The sequence below is a fragment of the Salmo salar genome, chromosome 28 (genome assembly GCF_965601325.2).
Source record: "Salmo salar chromosome 28, fSalSal1, whole genome shotgun sequence".
NCBI lineage: Eukaryota > Metazoa > Chordata > Actinopteri > Salmoniformes > Salmonidae > Salmo > Salmo salar.
The window spans coordinates 7,511,935-7,531,378 of NC_138318.1; the positions used below are offsets into that span (position 1 = coordinate 7,511,935).

The following is a 19,444-nucleotide window of genomic DNA, read 5'->3' on the forward strand; positions in this document are numbered from 1 at the left end:
CTGGGTTTACTACGAGATAGCAGGGACATCTCGGTCACAACAGACAGCTCCTGCCAACTGGTCAGTGTGAGGGACTGGCCATCTCCAAGTTTAGGTTTTGTGCACTACTTTTCACCAGATCCGTATGGGCTCTGGGGCACTATAGAGGAAATAGGGTTCCATTTTGGACGCAGTCTTAAGGGTATGTGGCCTTGATCATTCAGACTGATGGAATTCACCTTTGTTCAGAACACCAAATTGAGATGAATGAGAGACATTTACTAAATATCTCAGTTGGCCATAGATGGCAGTAGAGCCCTGCATTGCCAAGTCCTTTCCTATGGTCTTACCAGGCCTTGATGTGTCAACTTTTAAAACACTGTAAAAATGGGTTACACCTCTAAATGCAATCTACAATAACATGCTGGAAAAGGTGGGGGTTACAAAAGAAGTGAACATAGCAGACATTGTAGGTAATAGAAAAATATTTGAACAAAACACTGGCTTGTAGTTATTTCCTTCAGCACTAGACAGTGTCAATTTCCTGTTTTGACTGCATCCAACACAAAGATATTTCAACGGTTTGAGTCAACACAAATAAGAATCAAAGTCACTCCATCTTGAATCCATTGATTTATTTTCAAACTCCACTTAATAAATAATGCACATGATTCAGAACATCAGGTACACAATTAAAAGGGTCAAAATATCTTGTTTTTTTCCCCCGTTCTCTCTATAAAGAGAATGCAGGCACTTTACCAGCTATACAGTAGAGGTGTGCAACACAGTAACAAGTTACAGGAACAGTACAGCTGGGAGGCACAGAATGCCTCCCCACGGACACACAAACTGTCACAGCATATGGAAAAGTTGTAAAATAGTTGCACAGTAGAAAAGAGGACCACAAAGGAACACCCATAAAACAGATCAAGGGCAGTGAGCAGCTTATCTGCCCACAAGAGTGTCCACAAAGTGCCATTTGAGAGGCCCTGCCAAGAGGCCTATCGATGTGTTGTACACATACATGTCCTGTTTATGTCCTCCTGAGGGAGAAGTCTCTATTCAAATGCATGCTAACATTGGCAGGCACATACAATACGGTGCAGCACTTCATTTGGCAAAAAAGAGGTGTGACAGAGAGAGCGCGAGAGTCTAAAACACAGCAGGTGTAACTTTCATATGAACAGAAGGACTCCAAGCGTATCTATTTGAATGATGAATAAAAACAGAAATATAACACATAACACCCACTTTCTTTCTAAAAACTTAGCTGGAAATAAGAAAGCTGCAGGGAAGTTCATCCGCCAAGTTATCTTTAGGATGTGGTTCCATATTTAATGATGCGCTTCAACAACGGCATGCTTTGGATAGAAACTAAACGGTCATGTTAAAAGTACACACAAATCTACACCACACGTGTATGTTTTTGTGTGTGAGTGGGGTTGTCTCATTGACAACAGTTACAACTTTTTCATTTACATAACTATGAACACAAATAACATCTAGCCCCCTTTTTATATATTAGTCCCAACAACCCTGATAACTGTAAATCAAGTGACGTCTGGGAGGAGGAAGTGGAGTGGGAAATAATGACAAAAATGCTTAGTGAGTTTCTCAGCAGAGTAGCCAACCCAGTCCACCTCTTGTAACCTCTTGAGCCAATGGAGAGGGGAGGATGTTCAGGAATCATACAATACCAACAAAAAGAGAGAAAGAGCAACACCCAACAGAAATATCAACAACGAAAGAGACTGAAATAGAACATCTGACGACATCTCCTTGCCCTGAAACGTCACGCCATTTGTGTTAAGAGAGGGTCTGGATACAGGGGAGAGTAGACGATCAACGGTCACAGCCAGGGACCACTTCCTGTCTTCCTGAGGGCCAGGTTGGCTCAGATTGGTCACGTTTGATTGGCTTTCCTCTTGTTGTTGTTGATGACTGTCCACTATGTCCAGTCCCCTTTCTGTCAGTGTGAATCCTGACAGGAGGGGTCAGGGTTAGAGGCTCACACCTGGCTGACATGCAGGTCTGAGTCCTCGAAGCTGAGGGAGGAGAGTTCCGGTTGGTCACCCTCTACCTTGCTGCGACGTCTCCATGGCGACAGATCCTCCTGGTGGGCGGCGGTGGGGTAACGGGATGAGGCGCTCACTTGGACAGACGAGGGGTCTCCTGGAGAGAGAGGCGGGAGCGGTGCGGTGGTGGTGCCCCCTGGTGGCCGCGCCAGGGCAGCAGGCCCAAGAAGTCCTGGCTGTCCCAGGTCAGGGCCCGGGCCCCCCTGGGGCTGGTGGTAAGGGAGCTCTGCCTGGATGGGCGAGCGAGGGACGGGGGGTCCCGCCTGATTGCTGCTACAGTAGAAGGCGGAGGGGGTGTGGTCGCTGTGCTCCTGCAGAGTGTTGGGGAGGGAACGGAGGTTGGGAGGGGGACAAAGTCATTCAGATTCAGAAGCACTGGATGCAGGGGAGTCAGTCAGGTCAGTCACAGTGCTGTAGCAGGGGCAGTGGCACAGGGTGGCAAAGGGAGGTAGGACAGCATCAGCAGTAGTTGAAGCAGTGGTAGTATCTATAGTGGTGCAGGAGCAAAGAGGAGTAGTGGAGGAAGCTGGAGGGAAGCAGCGACAGACTGAGGCAGAAGATGTAGTTGAAAAAGGAGGATGGCAGCACAGAGTGGTGGTACAGTAGACAGTGGATGTACAGTAGAGCTCACTTGGGGAATGTTAGTATCTCACTGTCACATTTGACTCTCTGAAAAACACGACAGAGACAAAACAAAGAAAACAGATGGTCAAACGTTAGCGAAAAGAAGACCAGTTACGACGAGCTAAAAACCCGTTGAGGAATGGCGAGTTCCAGCAAGGGAGTGAAAAAGTTGAAAAAGTGACACACAGGGTGAGATTCGAGACAAGAAGGGCAGGGGGATGAAATCAGAATAAATGGGTAGAGCTAGGAGAACGTAAGTGTGCGTTGAAGGGGTGGGGGTGCACGACGACATGTTGACAAGAATCACAGTATTACTGGGGGATTAGAGCATGAAAGGCTTCAAACTACTAGACACACTTTCCCCAAACCAAAACGGTAACTAGAGAGTCTAAAAGACATGTGGAAATGTTAAAAAGTCTCAAAGTTGGTAAGTGTAAGATGTTGAAGCCAATGAATGAATGAAAGAATGAATGAAGATATACTGTGATGGTCAACCTTGAGGATTGCTGTGTGTGTGTGTGTGTGTGTGTGTGTGTGGGAGCTCGTGTTTCTAGGATAGGTCGGAGAACATGCAACACCAGCCTTAGGCCTAGATACGAGCTACAGGTTACTGTACTACAGACTACTGCACTACAGTGCATTGGAACCCAGTGACGCAAGTGGTTTCTATGTGGAATATTGCTTGCACATGAAGGCCAGATAGATGGCCCTTTTCATTTTTTTCCTCCATTGTCTGTATAAAGGAACAGGAACTCAGGAAAAAAAAATGGCCAAAAACGGACCTGGAAGTCACAAAATGTGTTAGAAACGCATTCAAATCAGTTGAGGAAGAAGGTAACCAATGATGCCAGAGGGAGTTTTCCAAGAAGCCTAGTCAAGAACAGACCAGTCGATACTGATCCCTGGAAGGAGGAGGAGTGAGGTCATGTGGACCAGGCGAGTTAGTCTGGTCAATCAATGGCAGATTAGAGGATGACTGTCCAGAACAGTTAGGATGGAGAAGGGGGAGGGGCTAATGATCAGCACTCAAGCATGAAATGGAAGTCTATCTATTATCTAGTAACTGGGCTTGCTTGGGTGTTTCAGAGGGGAATAAGCAGTCAAAGCTTCATTCCACTACACTGGACTAGGACTGCGTCTTGAAATGGCACCCTATTCCCTACATAGTGCACATCTTTTGACCAGAGCTCCCCCTGGTCAAAAGTAGCGCACTATTTAAGGAAGAGTGTGCCATTTCAGACGCAACCTAGGACTACTGCTTGGCAAAACAGAAATGAAGCTGCTTGACTGACACGGGGGCTCACATACGTGCTGCATTCACCATTGCGGAATGTATACCTCTGTATACAAGGGTTGGACAGCCGACGGGCCTGACGCATCTGCAACAACACAGCAGTGCACAGCTTCGTTAGGAGAGAGAGAGAGAGAGAAAATGGGGGGAGGACACTCCGGCCAAGAGAGGGAGAGAGGCAAGGAGGAGAGAGAGAACGGGAGAGTGGCTGGATTTTGAGGTGGGGGTTTCTATTCTGTGCGGGTGTGACCGTCGGTTACGGTTCGAGGTGGGGTATCTAGCAGCGTGACCAGGTCGAGTAGAGATAGAACACTGCCTTGTGTACTGTAGTGTAAGCTACACCTGCAGTATGTCAATGAAAAACCTGGAACCCCTCCCCCAACTGTGATAGGAGTTTCTATGTTTCTAAGCTGGGGTGGTGGGTGGGTGAATGGTTTACATCCAAACCGGATCTTAACGTTTAATCTTCAACAGCCAGAAACAGACTAACTAGAGACATTCTAGCCAAACCGGAACAGCGGATTTAGATAAAATATGGTTTCCTGCAAAGACAGTCAAGTTTCTCCCCCTCGGAGCAGAGATCTCCAATACTCTTCCTGGGCACCCACATGACGTGCAGGCTTTTATTCTAGCCCAGCACAAACACACCTGATCCAACTAACCATCAAGCCCTTGGTTAGTGAACCAGGTGTGTCATGTAATACTGGGCTGGAACTAAAGTGTTGAAAGTTGTGACACCCTGTGGGTCCCAGGCAGAGCCAGTATGGAGGACCAGTGGCTCAGGCCCAGCCCCAGACTGAATACGTACAGAGGCAGCTGAGCGTCCAGGCCCCCGCTGGGCCACAATGGCTCCAGAGATGGCCTTTATCCAGCTGTGCATCTCCTCTGGACTGTCCGACTATAGAGGAAGGAAGCAGGGTCACAAAGAAAACAGAGGGAGAGAGAGAGAGAAGGAATAGGTTACTGTGTGGCAATGGACAGTTACTTTATCTCTTCAATGGAATTCAGTCCATATATTCAGACATTAACTGGAGAAAGAAATTGTCTCACCTGTATGTAAAAGGTCCTTGAGCTAGTGACCACTTCAAATAGATTGTCCCTCTGCATTAAGTCACTGGATAGAAAGAAATGAAAACCTCTCAATAATATTCAAACATCCCAGTAACTCTTACGTGTGAACGTAAGAGAGCGCGTCACCATCGAAGGACAACAGTAAGCCAATTCTGTGAGTCCATATCCAACATTTACACTTCTCATCTGTGAGGACGCTACAGTTGGCAGCCATGTCTGCGTCCCACATGGCACGCTATTCCCTATAAAGTGTATGTAGGCCCTGGTCAAAAGCAGTGCAGCAAATAGGGAACAAGGTGCCATTAGGGACACAGCCCACGTCTTCCCTCCCAGCCCCTATCACCTTGGCACTTGTCCAGCCAATGTCGATAGCCAATCTGTCTAGCTCAGTGACTAAAGAGTAAAGACACTGACCTCTGTTTGCACTCCTGAACTTTGTGAACCTCTTTCAGTGGGATCACACGCAGTGGCTCTCTCTCCTGAGTGAGAGAGAAAAGAGAGAGAGAGAAAAGAAAGAAAAAGAGAGAGAGGAAATAGCCACAGAACATGTTACACCATCACAATACATAATTAGTTCAACACAAGCAACATGACATAAACAAAACACAAAGTGTAACATGACAGCAGAGGAGCCTCTCCCTTGATGTGCCCTGAACAGAGAGGACAGGCTGAGAGGGTAAAAGGGGGATGAAGGGGAGTACTCATGATCTGTCCTCACAGGCCTAGCTCTGATCCAGGGCGTTTCGTCACGCTTGCTTTTTACGGGAGGCTCAGCATCAGCACGTAACACCCTGGACAACAGCTATCACAGGCCTAGAATGAAGCTAGGGGACAAAAATGAATCCACTTTAGGACTAAACTGAGGACTTGCCTCATTTTCCCCATCTGCTAAAAAGGTTCTAGAACTAAGCATATGATCATTGACAATAGGCTCTCTGACATTATTATAGATTATTAGGAACATAACAGGATCCCTGCCCACCTGCTGCCAACCACCCATCCACACACACACAGGCTGGGACAGGCAACGCTGTCCACAAGTGGAGCACCAGGAATGGAATTCACGACGCATTCCACGACGTGCTGAAACAACAATCCCCAAAGGCAATACCCCAGTCCCCCTATAACCCCACACACACACTATGAGATTACAATGTGTGTGTTTGTCTGGATATGTTGTGTGTCTGCTTTGTGTAACAGTTTTGCTTCCGTCCCTCTGCTCGCCCCAACCTGGGCTCAAACCAGGGACCCTCTGCACACATCAACAACTGCCTCGCGCGAAGCATCGTTACCCATCGCTCCGAAAAAGAAACCCCGCGGCCCTTGAAGTAGAACAACTACTTCAAGGTCTCCGAGCGAGTGACGTCAACAATTGAAACGCTATTAGCGCGCACCCCGCTAACTAGCTAGCCATTTCAGACCGGTTACACTTGTCTGGATATGTTGACGTTGCAAGCCCGGGGACAGTCAATAGCGCAACCCCAGCATTATCATCTCTATAGGAGACGTATCTCTGCATGTCTTTGGCCCTGGGATAGAGGCACTAATGGCATTTCAGTAGGAGAGGATGGAGAGATGAAGAGGTCTGGACAGAGAGAGCACACACTCAGGACCAGTGTTAGGGCCAATGGGAGTCAAGCTAATTCCACTGCAGCAGCACACCAACCACTCCTAAGGGAGGGGGAAGAGGCAGACAACGTGTCCCTCTTGTCTGAACTCGTTCTCTACCTCTCAGATCATGAGAGAGGAGGTGCAGAATGTGAGTGGGACAAAACAGATCTATCAACAATCTAGCAGTCATTTAGCCACAGTTCAGAATGTGAACGCTAATAATCTAACCTTGCCCTCAGAGGAGAAATCAAAACCAGGCTTGTCGATTTGGAAGTCCTATTTATTAGTGGCTGTGCCAAGAGCTTTGGGAGCCGTGAACAATGCACAGGGCTGGAGTCAACTCTTATCTGATTGGTGTGTGTGTGTCCCCGTCTGTCCGGGGCTCTAGGGGTCTGTGAAACACAGGCTCAACACAAAGACGAACTGCTGGCCAACGGGGTCACACAGCGCCTTTGTATTGTGTGTGTGTGTGTGTGTGTGTGTGTGTGTGTGTGTGTGTGATGGGGCAGGCGGGTGGGCGGCTCAAGGACATTTTATGTGGAGTGTGTGTCACCTCGCTCATAGCCGCAGCGGTGGAGAGGAGAGACATTCCCACTCACCAGGTCTGACTTAAAGTAGCTGAGCGCGTTCTCCTCCAGTAAGAAGTATCTCCTCTTCCAGTTCTTCATCTGCGCAAGAGAAAGTTAAACATTCGAAAGTCATATACAAAATGGCTGTCAACATTTCCAGCACCTCCAAATCCTTCGACTTGCTAAGAACGTGGCTAATTGATTGCTATTCTGATATTGTATAGGACCACGGTTTGCTTTAGAATGGCTGGATTACTGTGGTTAATATGGTCTATTTATAGGGGATAAGAGAAGGTACAGTAGGTTAAGGGTAGGACAACAATGAGGGATATAATTCACCCTCAGCACCCTGGCTGTGTCCAAAATATCTGGTCAGCTGCTTTCTAACTCATCATCATCCTAACGCAACAACAAACACACAGCACTGGTAGTGTTAAATGCTTGTAGCTGACAGAGAATCTCTCTGAGCCCGTGGTGTATTCATTAGGTACCATCCAGAGGAAAACGGACAAAAACCGTGAGCGACTACCTGGACTTGTCCAATAAGAAACACTCCTTTTCATTGTCTGTGCAAAACGTTTTCCACTGCATTCCTTTATGAATGCGTCCATGGTTTTGAGTGTAGCCTGCTACAGTGCACTCTCCCCTCCCCCCCAGAGAGCATCCTCCTCTACGGTCTACCTACCAGGGCTCCCTGCTTGACACAGTATCCAGCCTTGATGAGCGCCTGGTCCTGCACCCCCCGCCCCAGGAAGTAGGGCAGCTGGCTGTGGGCCTTCCGCAGGCCCCCCCTGTCTGCTCCATTCTGCCCCCCGTCACCCTGCTCCTGCACCACAGGGAAGGAGGGAGGACACATACACAAACTCAGCAAAAAAAAAGAAGCGTCATCTCACTGTCAACTGCGTTTATTTTCAGCAAACTTAACATGTGTAAACTGTTTGTAGAACATAAGATACAACAAATGAGACATAAACTGAACAAGTTCCACAGACATGTGACTAACAGAAATGGAATAATGTGTCCCTGAACAAAGGGGGGGGGGGGTCAAAATCAAAAGTAACAGTCAGTATCTGGTGTGGCCAAGCATGGGAAACAGTGTTTAAACCCTTTACAATGAAGATCTGTGAAGTTATTTTGAATTTTTATGAATTATCTTTGAAAGACAGCATCCTGAAAAAGGGATGTTTCTTTTTTTGCTGAGTTTATAAGTGTACGAAGTACAAACACACATACACTTAAAAAAATATCTATTTTTAATCTTTGTTAGATTTTTCGTACTGTTGTATTGCTGTGCTCAGGGCACCTTTGAAAATGAGACCCTGGTCTCATTGCATTTCCCATTACTAATTAAAACACACACACACAAAACCAATCTGGCACGCCAACGCACACACAGAATCAGATGTGTGTGGGAAAAGCCCCCCACCACATCGTCTACAGTGACTAGAGATATGATAGAGAATTCACTGCCTGTTGCATGTGTCAAGCAGAAGTTGAGGCCCACTTCACCACCACCACCCACACAGGAAGTGACATCAGAGGCCATAGCTTGTGCTTCTGGATGTGAATTTTCACTTTCAGCTACTATTGGCTGGCTATACACCAGATACCAGCACAAGACAGGATATGACTTGTACTGCTCATGGCTCATACACAGCAGCAAACAAAAAGCGAGTGAGCTCCTCAGACAGTGGAACACTATGTTCAATGTCTGTCACTGTCTGTCTAGCTAAAAGATGGCCTGATCCATGGACACCTTCAGACAGACAGTCTACTTACAGTACATTCGGAAAGTATTAAGACCTCTTCACTTTTTCCACATTTTGTTACGTTTCAGCCTTATTCTAAAATGGATTGAATAAAAAAACTAATTCTCAATCTACACACAATACTCCATAATGACAACAGGTTTTTAGAAATGTTAGCAAATTCATTCAAATAGAAATACATTATTTACATACAGTAATTATTCAGACGCTTTGCTGCGAGACTCAAAATTGAGCTCAGGTGCATCCTGTTTCCATTGATCACCCTTGAAATGTTTCTTCAACTTGACTGAGTCCATCTGTGGTAAATTCGATTGATTGGACATGATTTAGAAAAGGCACACACCTGTCTGTATAAGGTCCCGCAGTTGACAGTGCATGTCAGCGCAAAAACCAAGCAATGAGGTCGAAGGGATTGTCTGTTGAGCGCCGAGACAGGATTGTGTCGAGGCACAGACCTGGGGAAGGGTACCAAAACATTTCTGCAGCATTGAAGGTCCCCAAGAACACAGTGGCCTCCATCATTCTTAAATAGAAGAAGTTTGGAACCACCAAGACTCTTCCTAGAGCTGGCTGCCCGGCCAAACTGAGCAATCGGGGGGAGAAAGGCCTTGATCACAGGGAGGTGACCAAGAACCCAATGGTCACTCTGATGGAGATGGGAGAACCTTCCAGAAGGAAAGCCATCTCTGGAACACTCCACCAATCAGGCCTTTTTGTTTGAGTGGCCAGACGGAGGCCAATCCTCTGTAAAAGGCACATGACAGCCTGCTTGGAGTTTGCCAAAAGCCACCTAAAGGACTCTCAGACCATGAGAAACAAGATTCTCTGGTCTGATGAAACCAAGATTGAACTCTTTGGCCTGAATGGCAAGCGTCACGTCTGGAGGAAACCAGGCACCGCTCATCACCTGGCCAATACCATCCCTACGGTGAAGTGGTGGCAGCATCATGCTGTGGGAATGTTTTTCAGTGGCAGGGACTGGGATACCCGGAGGGAAAGATGAACGGAGCAAAGCACAGATAGATCCTTGATGAAAACCTGCTCCAGAGCATTCAGGACCTCAGACTAGGGCTAAGGTTCACCTTCCAACAGAACAACAAACCTAAGCACACAGACAAGACAACGCAGGAGTGGCTTCGGGACAAGTCTCGGAATGTCCTTGCCTGTAACTGCTTGTAAATGTCTGAAACCACACTTGACTGAACTGTTCCAAGCCACAATAGAGCAGGTGGCCTTCAAATATATGTCAGATATGTCCAGGAGTTTTCGGTAACTCTCCCAAAATTCCAGAAATGTCCCACTTTTTCCACAAATCCCAGGTCGAACGATTCCTGGATATTCTAATTATTCCTTCTTGATTCCAGGAATATTCTAACCAGGACTTCTGGAAAACCTGAAAACTTCATTACAGTTACTTGAATTTTTTTGCAACCCTACTCATGTTCATATGAGTGGGCAAGGTTAGGGTTCGTTAAGTGCTGGGCTAGACTGGTGATCCTTCCTTACCTGTGTGGCAGTGATGATGGGTACCCCTCCTATGATCTCCGTCTTATAGGAGATCTGCTTCATGGAACCCAGCACCTCTTGAGGCATCTCTGCACTGGGCTGGCCATCTCCCGACTTTGGCACCTGGAATATGTTAAATAAACATAAACTCCCAGAGTGCATCAGCAGCCAGGAGTCCAGGACCAGCAGAGTGGACAACATGCTCCGATAGCTTGTTAGATGTGTCCCTCTGCAGTCTCTGTAGTGATGTGATGTACTCCCTGCCTGCTTGTTAGTGTATTTTCCATCAACTCTAGCCTGGGGGCTTCAGAGAGCCACTGCTACACTGTGGTGACTGGGGTCATCGATTGGTGTGTGTGTGTGTGTGTGTGTGTGTGTGTGTGTGTGTGTGTGTGTGTGCAGCCCGCAGGCATTAGGGTACATCCCCACCCCTCTACTAGTGGCCAGGGCTCACACTCCAGTGCACACACACAGTCAAACATTGACAGCCATCGGTCTATTAATAGCAGTGTGTGGCACAATATATGGAGTGTGTGTAGTAGGGCCTTTTGTATGCCTGACAGAGTGTGTGTGTGGGAGCTCGTTGAGTAACAGTGAGACTGTGTGTGGGAGCTCGTTGAGTAACAGTGAGACTGTGTGTGGGAGCTCGTTGAGTAACAGTGAGACTGTGTGTGGGAGCTCGTTGAGTAACAGTGAGACGGTTTTGTAGTCTGTCAGCAGCCGGATATAATTCAATGATGAGCACAACTGTATTGAAGTCATTAAAAAAGTTCATTATTACGTTACTATACTCAACGCCCAGTCCCTTCCTCATACATGGATGTGGTTTAAGAGTAATTGGAGTGAGACATAGCTCTGTTCTGTCCCTGCACTGCCTTTTCAAAGGGAGAGCGTTATTTTCGGAAGCCCTCAAATCTGTAGAGACAGCCCGTGACTCACGACACTCGCCTTCCCCTTTGTCCTGCCTGCTCTGGTCTGTGTGTGCGTGCGTGCACCTGCCTGCCTGTGTATGTGTGTGTGCATGCGTGTATTCGAGGGCTAGTCAGAGGGGAGGGAGAGGAGCAGAGTAAGCCACTTTCGCTGCTCTGGCCCTCAGTGATGCACTCAGGGAAATGACCCCCCCCCCCCCCCCCCCCCCATCCAGAGGGGTTTGGATGTCCTCTAGGTGACAGACATGGGCTCCTGGTCCCAGCAGACCATAACACTGTGTGCAATGACTGTTTTATAAGGTATTTCTCTCCCCTGTTGACTTTACAGTAGACACATGCGTGGTATTGCCCTGTCATCCTCCTCCATCACGCCCTTCTCGTCCTGTAAAACTTCCACTCATGCTAGCTGAAATGGGATAACACATCCTCATTGTGAATAACAGATCCTTCCCAGAGGGGTTCAGAAGGGCGCAGTCTTGTACTACAGGAGGTGGTGCTGTAGGGGCTGTGACAAAGTGCTACTTATGACAGGTAGCAGGGCGGGGGGCACTCACTGTGATCTTGGTGGCGTTGTTGAGCACGTTGACCCACTCTACCAGATCCTGCTGATCGTTGGCCTGGAGGTAGAACTTCCTCATACCAGCATTGATGACTTGAGAGAGAAAAATAGACAGATTTCCGGTCAGTTTTCAAAAAGAGAACAGTAGCAGTTCTGTCAGTTAGGCCCATACGTGTTGCTGTAATATATTCCTGCTAACTAGTCTTGACACTCAGAGAATATCACGCTGTTTACAGTCGACTGGATCCCAAGTTCAGAATCCAGAGAGAACTTTTATTGAGAACTTTTATTGTATCCCAAATAGCACTCTATTAGTCCACAGGCCAGTGGAAAAATGTGTCCACTCTGGGGTGGCAAAAGTTTGATGGTATTAAAATATGATAGCCACTCCAAAATAGTCGCTTTTTTAAGTTTCATATCTTGTTTATGGGAGTCTACACAATAGAATGTTTGCAGGCTGATAAAGGAATGATGAGACAAGTTGGAATGTAAACATTCTCATTGAAAATGACCATTTCAAACAATGGAACATTGTATTGGGTGGATCTTGTCTTAAAAACCACAGAATTTGGTAAATATTTGCCATCAGATCTAATGATCTACCTAGACTGACTCATCATTGAAACAATAATGTTACAAAACATAATTGGGGTTGTTTTATGGAAATCTGTCATACTGACAAATAATACAAGCCCAAGTGATCCAAATCTGGAACTTGCTGGGATAACTCAACAAATGACAGAGGACACCTTTAGAATGCTGGCCATTGCTATACAACAGACTATTAAAGATGGTAATTAATAAAACTAATATTCTGAACACAAAGACATGCAAACACAAACGATCTCTAAAAAGGAACATTGGTGATTACAATCTGTTCTGTCCCTGGCCATCATGATTTTAAAGTGATGCTCTCTAACCCGTACAAGTTACCTAATCATTCTGTTGCCATTAGTTCAGTGGCTGGTTAACAAATGTAATAGAAATTATGCAATTGGTGATTTAAAAAAAATCCAGCCTTTTATCAATTGGACCATTGCTGATGCCCTCAACAACCCTCAAGAGACACTAATCAATACATATTTCAGTGGCCCTATACTACAATACACTATTTTCCATAAACAGTGTAACTAGACACCATCTATAAAATGCAGTGATAATGAAGTGATACACTTCTTGACTATTTCCACATTTTACTGTGTTGAGTTTTAGGTTATTGTCCTGCTGAAAGGTGAACTTGTCTCCCAGTGTCGGTTGAAAAGCAGACAACCAGGTTTTCCTCTAGTATTTTGCCAGTGCTTAGCTCTATTCAGTTTATTTTTATCCTAACAAACTCCCTACTCCTAGCCGATGACGGGCATATCCTTAACGTAGGCCGTCATTGTAAATAAGAATTTGTTCTTAACTGACTTGCCTAGTTAAATAAAATAAATAAAAACATGACGCAGCCACCACCATGCTTGAAAATATAAAGAGTGGTACACAGTGATGTGTTGTGTTTGCCCCCAAAAATTGCCAACTTTTTTCCAGTATTACTTTAGTGCTCTATTGCAAACAGGATGCATGTTTTGGAATATTTTTACTCCGTACAGACTTCCTTCTTTCCACTTTGTCAATTAGGTTAGTATTGTGGAGTAACTACAATGGTGTTGATCCATCCTCAGTTCTCCTATCACAGCCACTAAACTCTAACTGTTTTAAAGAGGTGAAATCCCTGAGCAGTTTCCTTCCTCTCCGGCAACAGAGTTAGGAAGGATGCCTGTATCTTTGCAGTGACTGGGTGAATTGATACACAATCCAAAGCTTAATACAAATACAAAGATGGGTTAATCATTCAAAATGCATGTTAAGCACCATTACTACACACATCTTCACACTCTCCACCGGTGCACCTACCATACCCCTTCCAATTCACCCTCTGAATGGCACACACACACAATCCATGTCTCAAGGCTTAGAAATCCTTCTTTTACCGGTCTTCTTCCCTTCAGCTACACTGATTCAAGTAGATTTAACAAGTGACATCAATAAGGGATCATGGCATTCACCTGAATTAACCTGGTCAGTCTGTCATGGAAAAACCAGCTGTTCCTAATATTTTGTACCCTCAGTGTATCCATCTTCCACCATCCCACTCAACTTCTCCGTTTTTCTATGAGCCTCACAATGCTTCACCAGAGCACACCAACCCACAAATGCACACGCGCAGGGCCATATGTTAGACTCAGTCAGGGCTGAGGAAGGTTAACCTCGACAGTCAGGTAGCTAGTCCTGAAACTGCAGTCACAACACAAAGCTGTGTAGTGGCGGAATAGATTGATGGGACTATTGGGGGAGGAATCCAAAAGTGGATCTGGATCATGCAAATAACTAGGCTAAAAATAGCCCAGAGATTTAGAGAGGGGGGGTTCCGATTGGGACGCCAGCATCCTGTCATGCAGGAAAGTGCGAGACCCCGACACCCCCCTCATCCAATGACATGCTTGGGTCGAGCCAGCGCTTTGCAGTTACCGGCGGGTCATCCTACTGCTTCCTTCTATTGAGTGTGGGGGAGCTATACTCCTGACTGGGGCTGCTGAGGGACAAAGGGCCTGTTGAACAACAGCACGTCATATAGGAAACTGTCCCATCCAAACCTCCGCAACGTAGGGAGGGAGGAAAAGAGGGAAAAGGAGACTGTGGAGGGAGGGGACAGGTGAACAGTGCAATTACTGGCTACCATCTATGAGCTGCACGGGGCCTCACATCATCCACCTTAGTGAACTAACTCATTCTAGTCCAATTAGTATGAAGGGGCCCTGAGAGAATGACACTGAAGACCCTAAGTATTGTGTGTGTGTGTGTGTAAAGCACATGTTACGAGGCCCTGGTTTCTCGTTTGAATCCCCTGGAGAGGAGTTGACAAAGCCCCCTACAGTGTGTTTGTCCGGTCTACGCTGATGAACAATAGCTGAAGGTTAGGGGCCTCCTCGCTACAAGCCTACTACCAACCCCCGAACGCTCCCTCCCCAGTGCCCCTGCTTCCTCCTTCACAGCCCCCTCAGACAGCACAATGCCACCAACCAGCGCCAAACTGAGAGACAATACTTACCACTGCGCTAGCCAGAACACACAGTACTCATACACATATAAAAACCACCATCGAGTGTCGCAAACATTTGGTTCACGGATCCACTGTGTCAAATCCAGAGGTTGTAGGACTTACCGAAGCAGAACTCCGCCTTGGGTCGCAGCTTGGTGGCATCACTCACCTAGGAGAGAGAGTGATAGAAAGAGAGGAAGAGAATGAGTGGAAGTGGGGCAGATGTTAATGTTTCCCATATACGCATTTAGCAACGGCACCCGATCGCTGCTATTCATTTTCGGAATAGAAAAACACTTTCAGCAGAACCTTAAAATGACTAAACAGAAAGGATGTAGAATAGATCATTTACCTATGTATTGTTTTATATCATAATCTTTAAGAACTAGAAAACCCCATAAATAAAAGCTAGACTGTCAAGGAGAATTTAAAAATAAATATGAATTTAGGAGCATTTTTGTCATGGCTGGATTACTGACAGGACACGCAGGGCACCTCCCCAGGGGCCCCAATTGGCGTCCAATGGTTTTATATTATAATGTTTGAGCATAAGAACACAGAATTAGCCATGGAAAAATGCATATAATGGCGGGAAATTTGTTTTCACAAAGGAAAAAATATATATATCTCGGCTCCATGGAAAAATGTACAGAATAATAGGAAATTAGCCAAAAAAAACCTGCACATTTTTCTCTCTGCCGCCAAATATGGACCCATTTAAACCACGCCAATGTGCTGACCACGGCTATTATGACCCCCACCACGGTTGCCACCACCAAATAAATAAAAACCTAAGGGAAACACTGGATGTTCACACCTAAGTCTGTGGTTTGCCATGTCTGTGTCTGTCAGACAAGATATAATTGGACAACTTGACTGACCTTTGAGATGTAAGAGAGTTTGAGGGAGCCAACATGTTCAGCTCCTTTGGGCAGGTTCTAAACATGAGACGGAGAGAGAGAGGAGAGAGAAATTGTGAGATCGCAAACCTGAAAACAATATGATATAAAGTGCATTAATAGGACAGTGGTAGAACAGGAAATCAAAGGGACAGCTAGAGAAGGTTCGGAGGAGAATAGAACCGGAGTGAACTTGAGAACAGAACTTAAGAGTCTGAAAACTGTCTGAGAATCCAAGAAATTCAACAGTGATAAAGCATGAAACCTTAGCAGGTCTTGGAGAAGGAGATGGAAACTAAACTGAATTAAATAATTCAGAGCCCAGGGCAGCATCAATAAATTACATCTTTTTTTGGGGGCATGACCAAATCGGTCTTTGTACAAGTATTCCTCACTGAGCTCCCACTCCCAGCCAAACAAGATGACATGCATTTAAATGGCCTGCAAAGCAGCATTCTCAGGAGAGTTTATTTTCTGTTTACACCGATGTTTGATTGATTGGTTAGCATCTACATCAGGTTTACAAGATGAATCCTTTCTCTTGTCATTTTATGCCATGTAAAGGAATGTCCAAATCAGTAACACTGCTGTTATACTATAGAGCCTCCATACTCAACTGGCGGACCGCTGACCGGATCCGGACCCAGAACGGGGTCAATACGGACAAGAACGGGACAGGCTTCGACCCCGGTATCACAAGCACACAAGACATGGAAGAACGCATACAATTGCAGGAAATTAGCTATAAAACAGCAACATTTTCTTCCACCAACAAGAGGGGTGTGAACAGTTTGGGGGTGGGTGTTACTACGCGGATAAATTACATTATCCACCCGGACCTTTGCCACCTAGGAAATTTGTGTGACCGGACCTTCTCAAATAGTACTCGAGTACCCCTGCTATAGAGCACTACTGTTCCAACTGTAAAGCAGCTTGACTTTATATCGACGGGAGCGTAAAATGCCAGAAGAAGTTCAGAGATGAAAAAGCTCAGGTCATGAGCCTTACTCCACACGTCACAAGAGTAGAGATCTGGGGGGGATGGACAGGTAGACGGACGAATGGACCGACGGATGGCTGGGCAGACGTACGGGTTGCGGTGTGTGTGTGTGTGTGGGGGGGGGTTTGTTATCCCAGATGTAACATCATCTCCCCAGCGGACGACACACACATTTCTTCTTGATGGGGCCCAGAGAGGTCTGGCCAGACCAGACAGATCAATCCAGTCCAACACGTTATGAGATTAGCTCAGTCCAAACACAAGCAGCTATTCAATCCATCTGACTGCCATTGTCCTACTACAGTGCACACAGTAAGTACATGAGTCAGTTTCAGCTGCTGCCCATTCAAGTAATGACATCAGCCTAAATGCATGCGTTAAGCAAACAGACAGAGAATGACGACTGTTGAGGGTAGTGAGAGCGTCACAGCCCAACTCATGATCTCCGCTGTGAAATGCATGTAGTCCAGAACTACACGTCCCAAGGTATGTGCGTGTGTCTGTTCTGTGTACGTGTGTCTGCGTCTGTACTCCTCTGCTGTCCTACCTGTGGGTTGTCCATGTACCATACCAGGCTACCCTCCTTGGTGTCCAGGATGAAGTAGCGTCGGAGGAACTTGCCGCTGTTCTCATTCTCCTCGATGTCCAGGAAGCCACAGATCCGGTTCTGCCGATCCACGTAAGGCATCTCCCCGCCTCAGCCTGCTCATTCCACTGCTGCTAAGGAGGAGATGATGAGGAGGCGAGAGAGAGAGAGGAAGAGGAGTGTGCGTGTTTGGGGGGGTGATAGAGAGAAAGAGAGAGGAAGTGGAAAGCGATAGGAGAGAGACAAGAGGGAGAGAGCAAGCAGGAGTCCAATTTTTTTTTTTTTTAAATACAAAAATTCGGTCTTTCAGCTAAGCAGACAAAGAAGCGATAAGTTAGGTCTAGTCTACAGCTGTAGTCAACGGTACACAGCTACTACACCATTCCTACTCTTTATGGGACAGTCACATTCAACACTCCCCTCCCTTCCCCTCTCTCTCGCTCTACCACACCAATAGCAGAGGGGCACGGCTTATCCCTGATATGAATACAAGTGGGCAGATTTCACAAGGGGCTTAGGGAGGGTTTATAATGCCATAAGTCAACATTTCAACGCTGGCTACAGAGAGAGGTGGAAGGCTTATGCTGCTTACGCTCTCCTACTCACCTGTAGCCCCTTGAATCCCAGACTGCCCCTTTAAAATGCCATGACAGCCAAACACTGATGAGTTCAACACAAGTCCAACTCTCTTCATGATCTCTCTGAAAACAAAGTGTTTCTTTCCATAAATTATATGCGAAGCGCAGGAAAAACAGGTCATCTAAATGTTAATGTGGTAACGTTCAGTGACCTTTTCTACTTTCCCCAATAGGTTAGTCGAACTAACTACGGCACAACTTCCCCCTGCATAGTCCCTGACGCACCGTGCAAAGCTTCAAAAAGTGCATCTGCTGATGTTCTCGACGGTTTTAAAATGATACTGCAAATACCAGAGGCCGTTGGGTTGTGTTCATTAGGCACCAAACGGAAGACGACAGACCAAACAGGGATGGACTACCTGGAACTGTCCAATAAGACACGCTCTTTAAGTTGCAAACTGTTTGAACATTTAGTGTGCCCATGAACACGACCATAGTGAGCGTGCTGTATTGAGGCCATAGTCAGGGTAGAGTATAGCTTAAAGTGACGCTCGAAAGATTTTCTATCATTTCAGCAAGGAGTTTTGAAAGTAGTGCTCACGAGCCAAAACACGTCCCCAAAAATTGTGCACAATTATGTACTGTGTCATCCATTTAGTATATGTTACATCCTGCAAAAAAAATATATACAGTATATTAAAAACAAAAAAAATGTCATTCAAATTTGTACAATATGTTACAAATTTGTAAGTGCTTAAGATCCTGGACTGCATCTTCAACTATCTAAAGCCTTCTGACATCAAAGGGCCCAGGCCTGAGGCCCCAGCTCCTGTATGTGGTGTTGAGGTAATGGTGCTTAAAGCTAGGCCCGGCCATGCAAGCATGCACACAGACCAACGGTCCAAATTTCCTGCCGCCCCGGGTCTGTCCAGGGGGAGGAAGTGTGAGCGTGGCTGAGGCATGGGACTGTTTACAAACGGGCCGCTCCGCTCCAGTGTGAGGCTCAGCTGGCTGGATGGCATGCACCCAGACCATGGGATCTCTCCAAGGCCAGTTTCCCATGTCGCCCTCCCCCGTCAATCACGGGCATTGGGGAACATTGAAGTTGAGCCTGAAGCGTTGGGGGGAGCATTTGGTGTTCAGAGGGGCTGCTAGGTAGTGACGTGACCTCTGGCCCAGTGGGAATAACTAACACACAGCGTTAAGGCTGTGGCTCAGGGGTTCAGGCTGATGCACAGGAACAGCACTGCTGGGTGAGTAAACACACTGGGATTAACACACTTAGCCTGGCCAGGTGCCCTGGAGATCCCAACACA

General features: G+C 46.4%; 1 protein-coding gene across 7 annotated transcripts in view; it reads right to left on the reverse strand.

The window, feature by feature from the left end:
* Window positions 1-599: 599 nt before the first annotated feature.
* Window positions 600-19,444, reverse strand: part of pkha1 (Pleckstrin homology domain-containing family A member 1) — a 29,653-nt gene continuing 10,808 nt past the window's right edge. For 2 of the 7 annotated variants that reach the window (XM_014178871.3, XM_014178872.3), the window contains 11 exons: window positions 17,512-17,681; window positions 15,947-16,003; window positions 15,189-15,234; window positions 11,979-12,076; window positions 10,496-10,618; window positions 7,906-8,046; window positions 7,251-7,319; window positions 5,455-5,519; window positions 5,020-5,083; window positions 4,778-4,867; window positions 600-2,365 (listed from right to left, as the gene is read on the reverse strand). In XM_014178871.3, the coding sequence (XP_014034346.1) occupies window positions 1,988-2,365; window positions 4,778-4,867; window positions 5,020-5,083; window positions 5,455-5,519; window positions 7,251-7,319; window positions 7,906-8,046; window positions 10,496-10,618; window positions 11,979-12,076; window positions 15,189-15,234; window positions 15,947-16,003; window positions 17,512-17,652 (1,272 nt within the window). In that variant the 5' untranslated portion in view covers window positions 17,653-17,681 and the 3' untranslated portion in view covers window positions 600-1,987. 7 annotated transcript variants of the gene reach the window in all.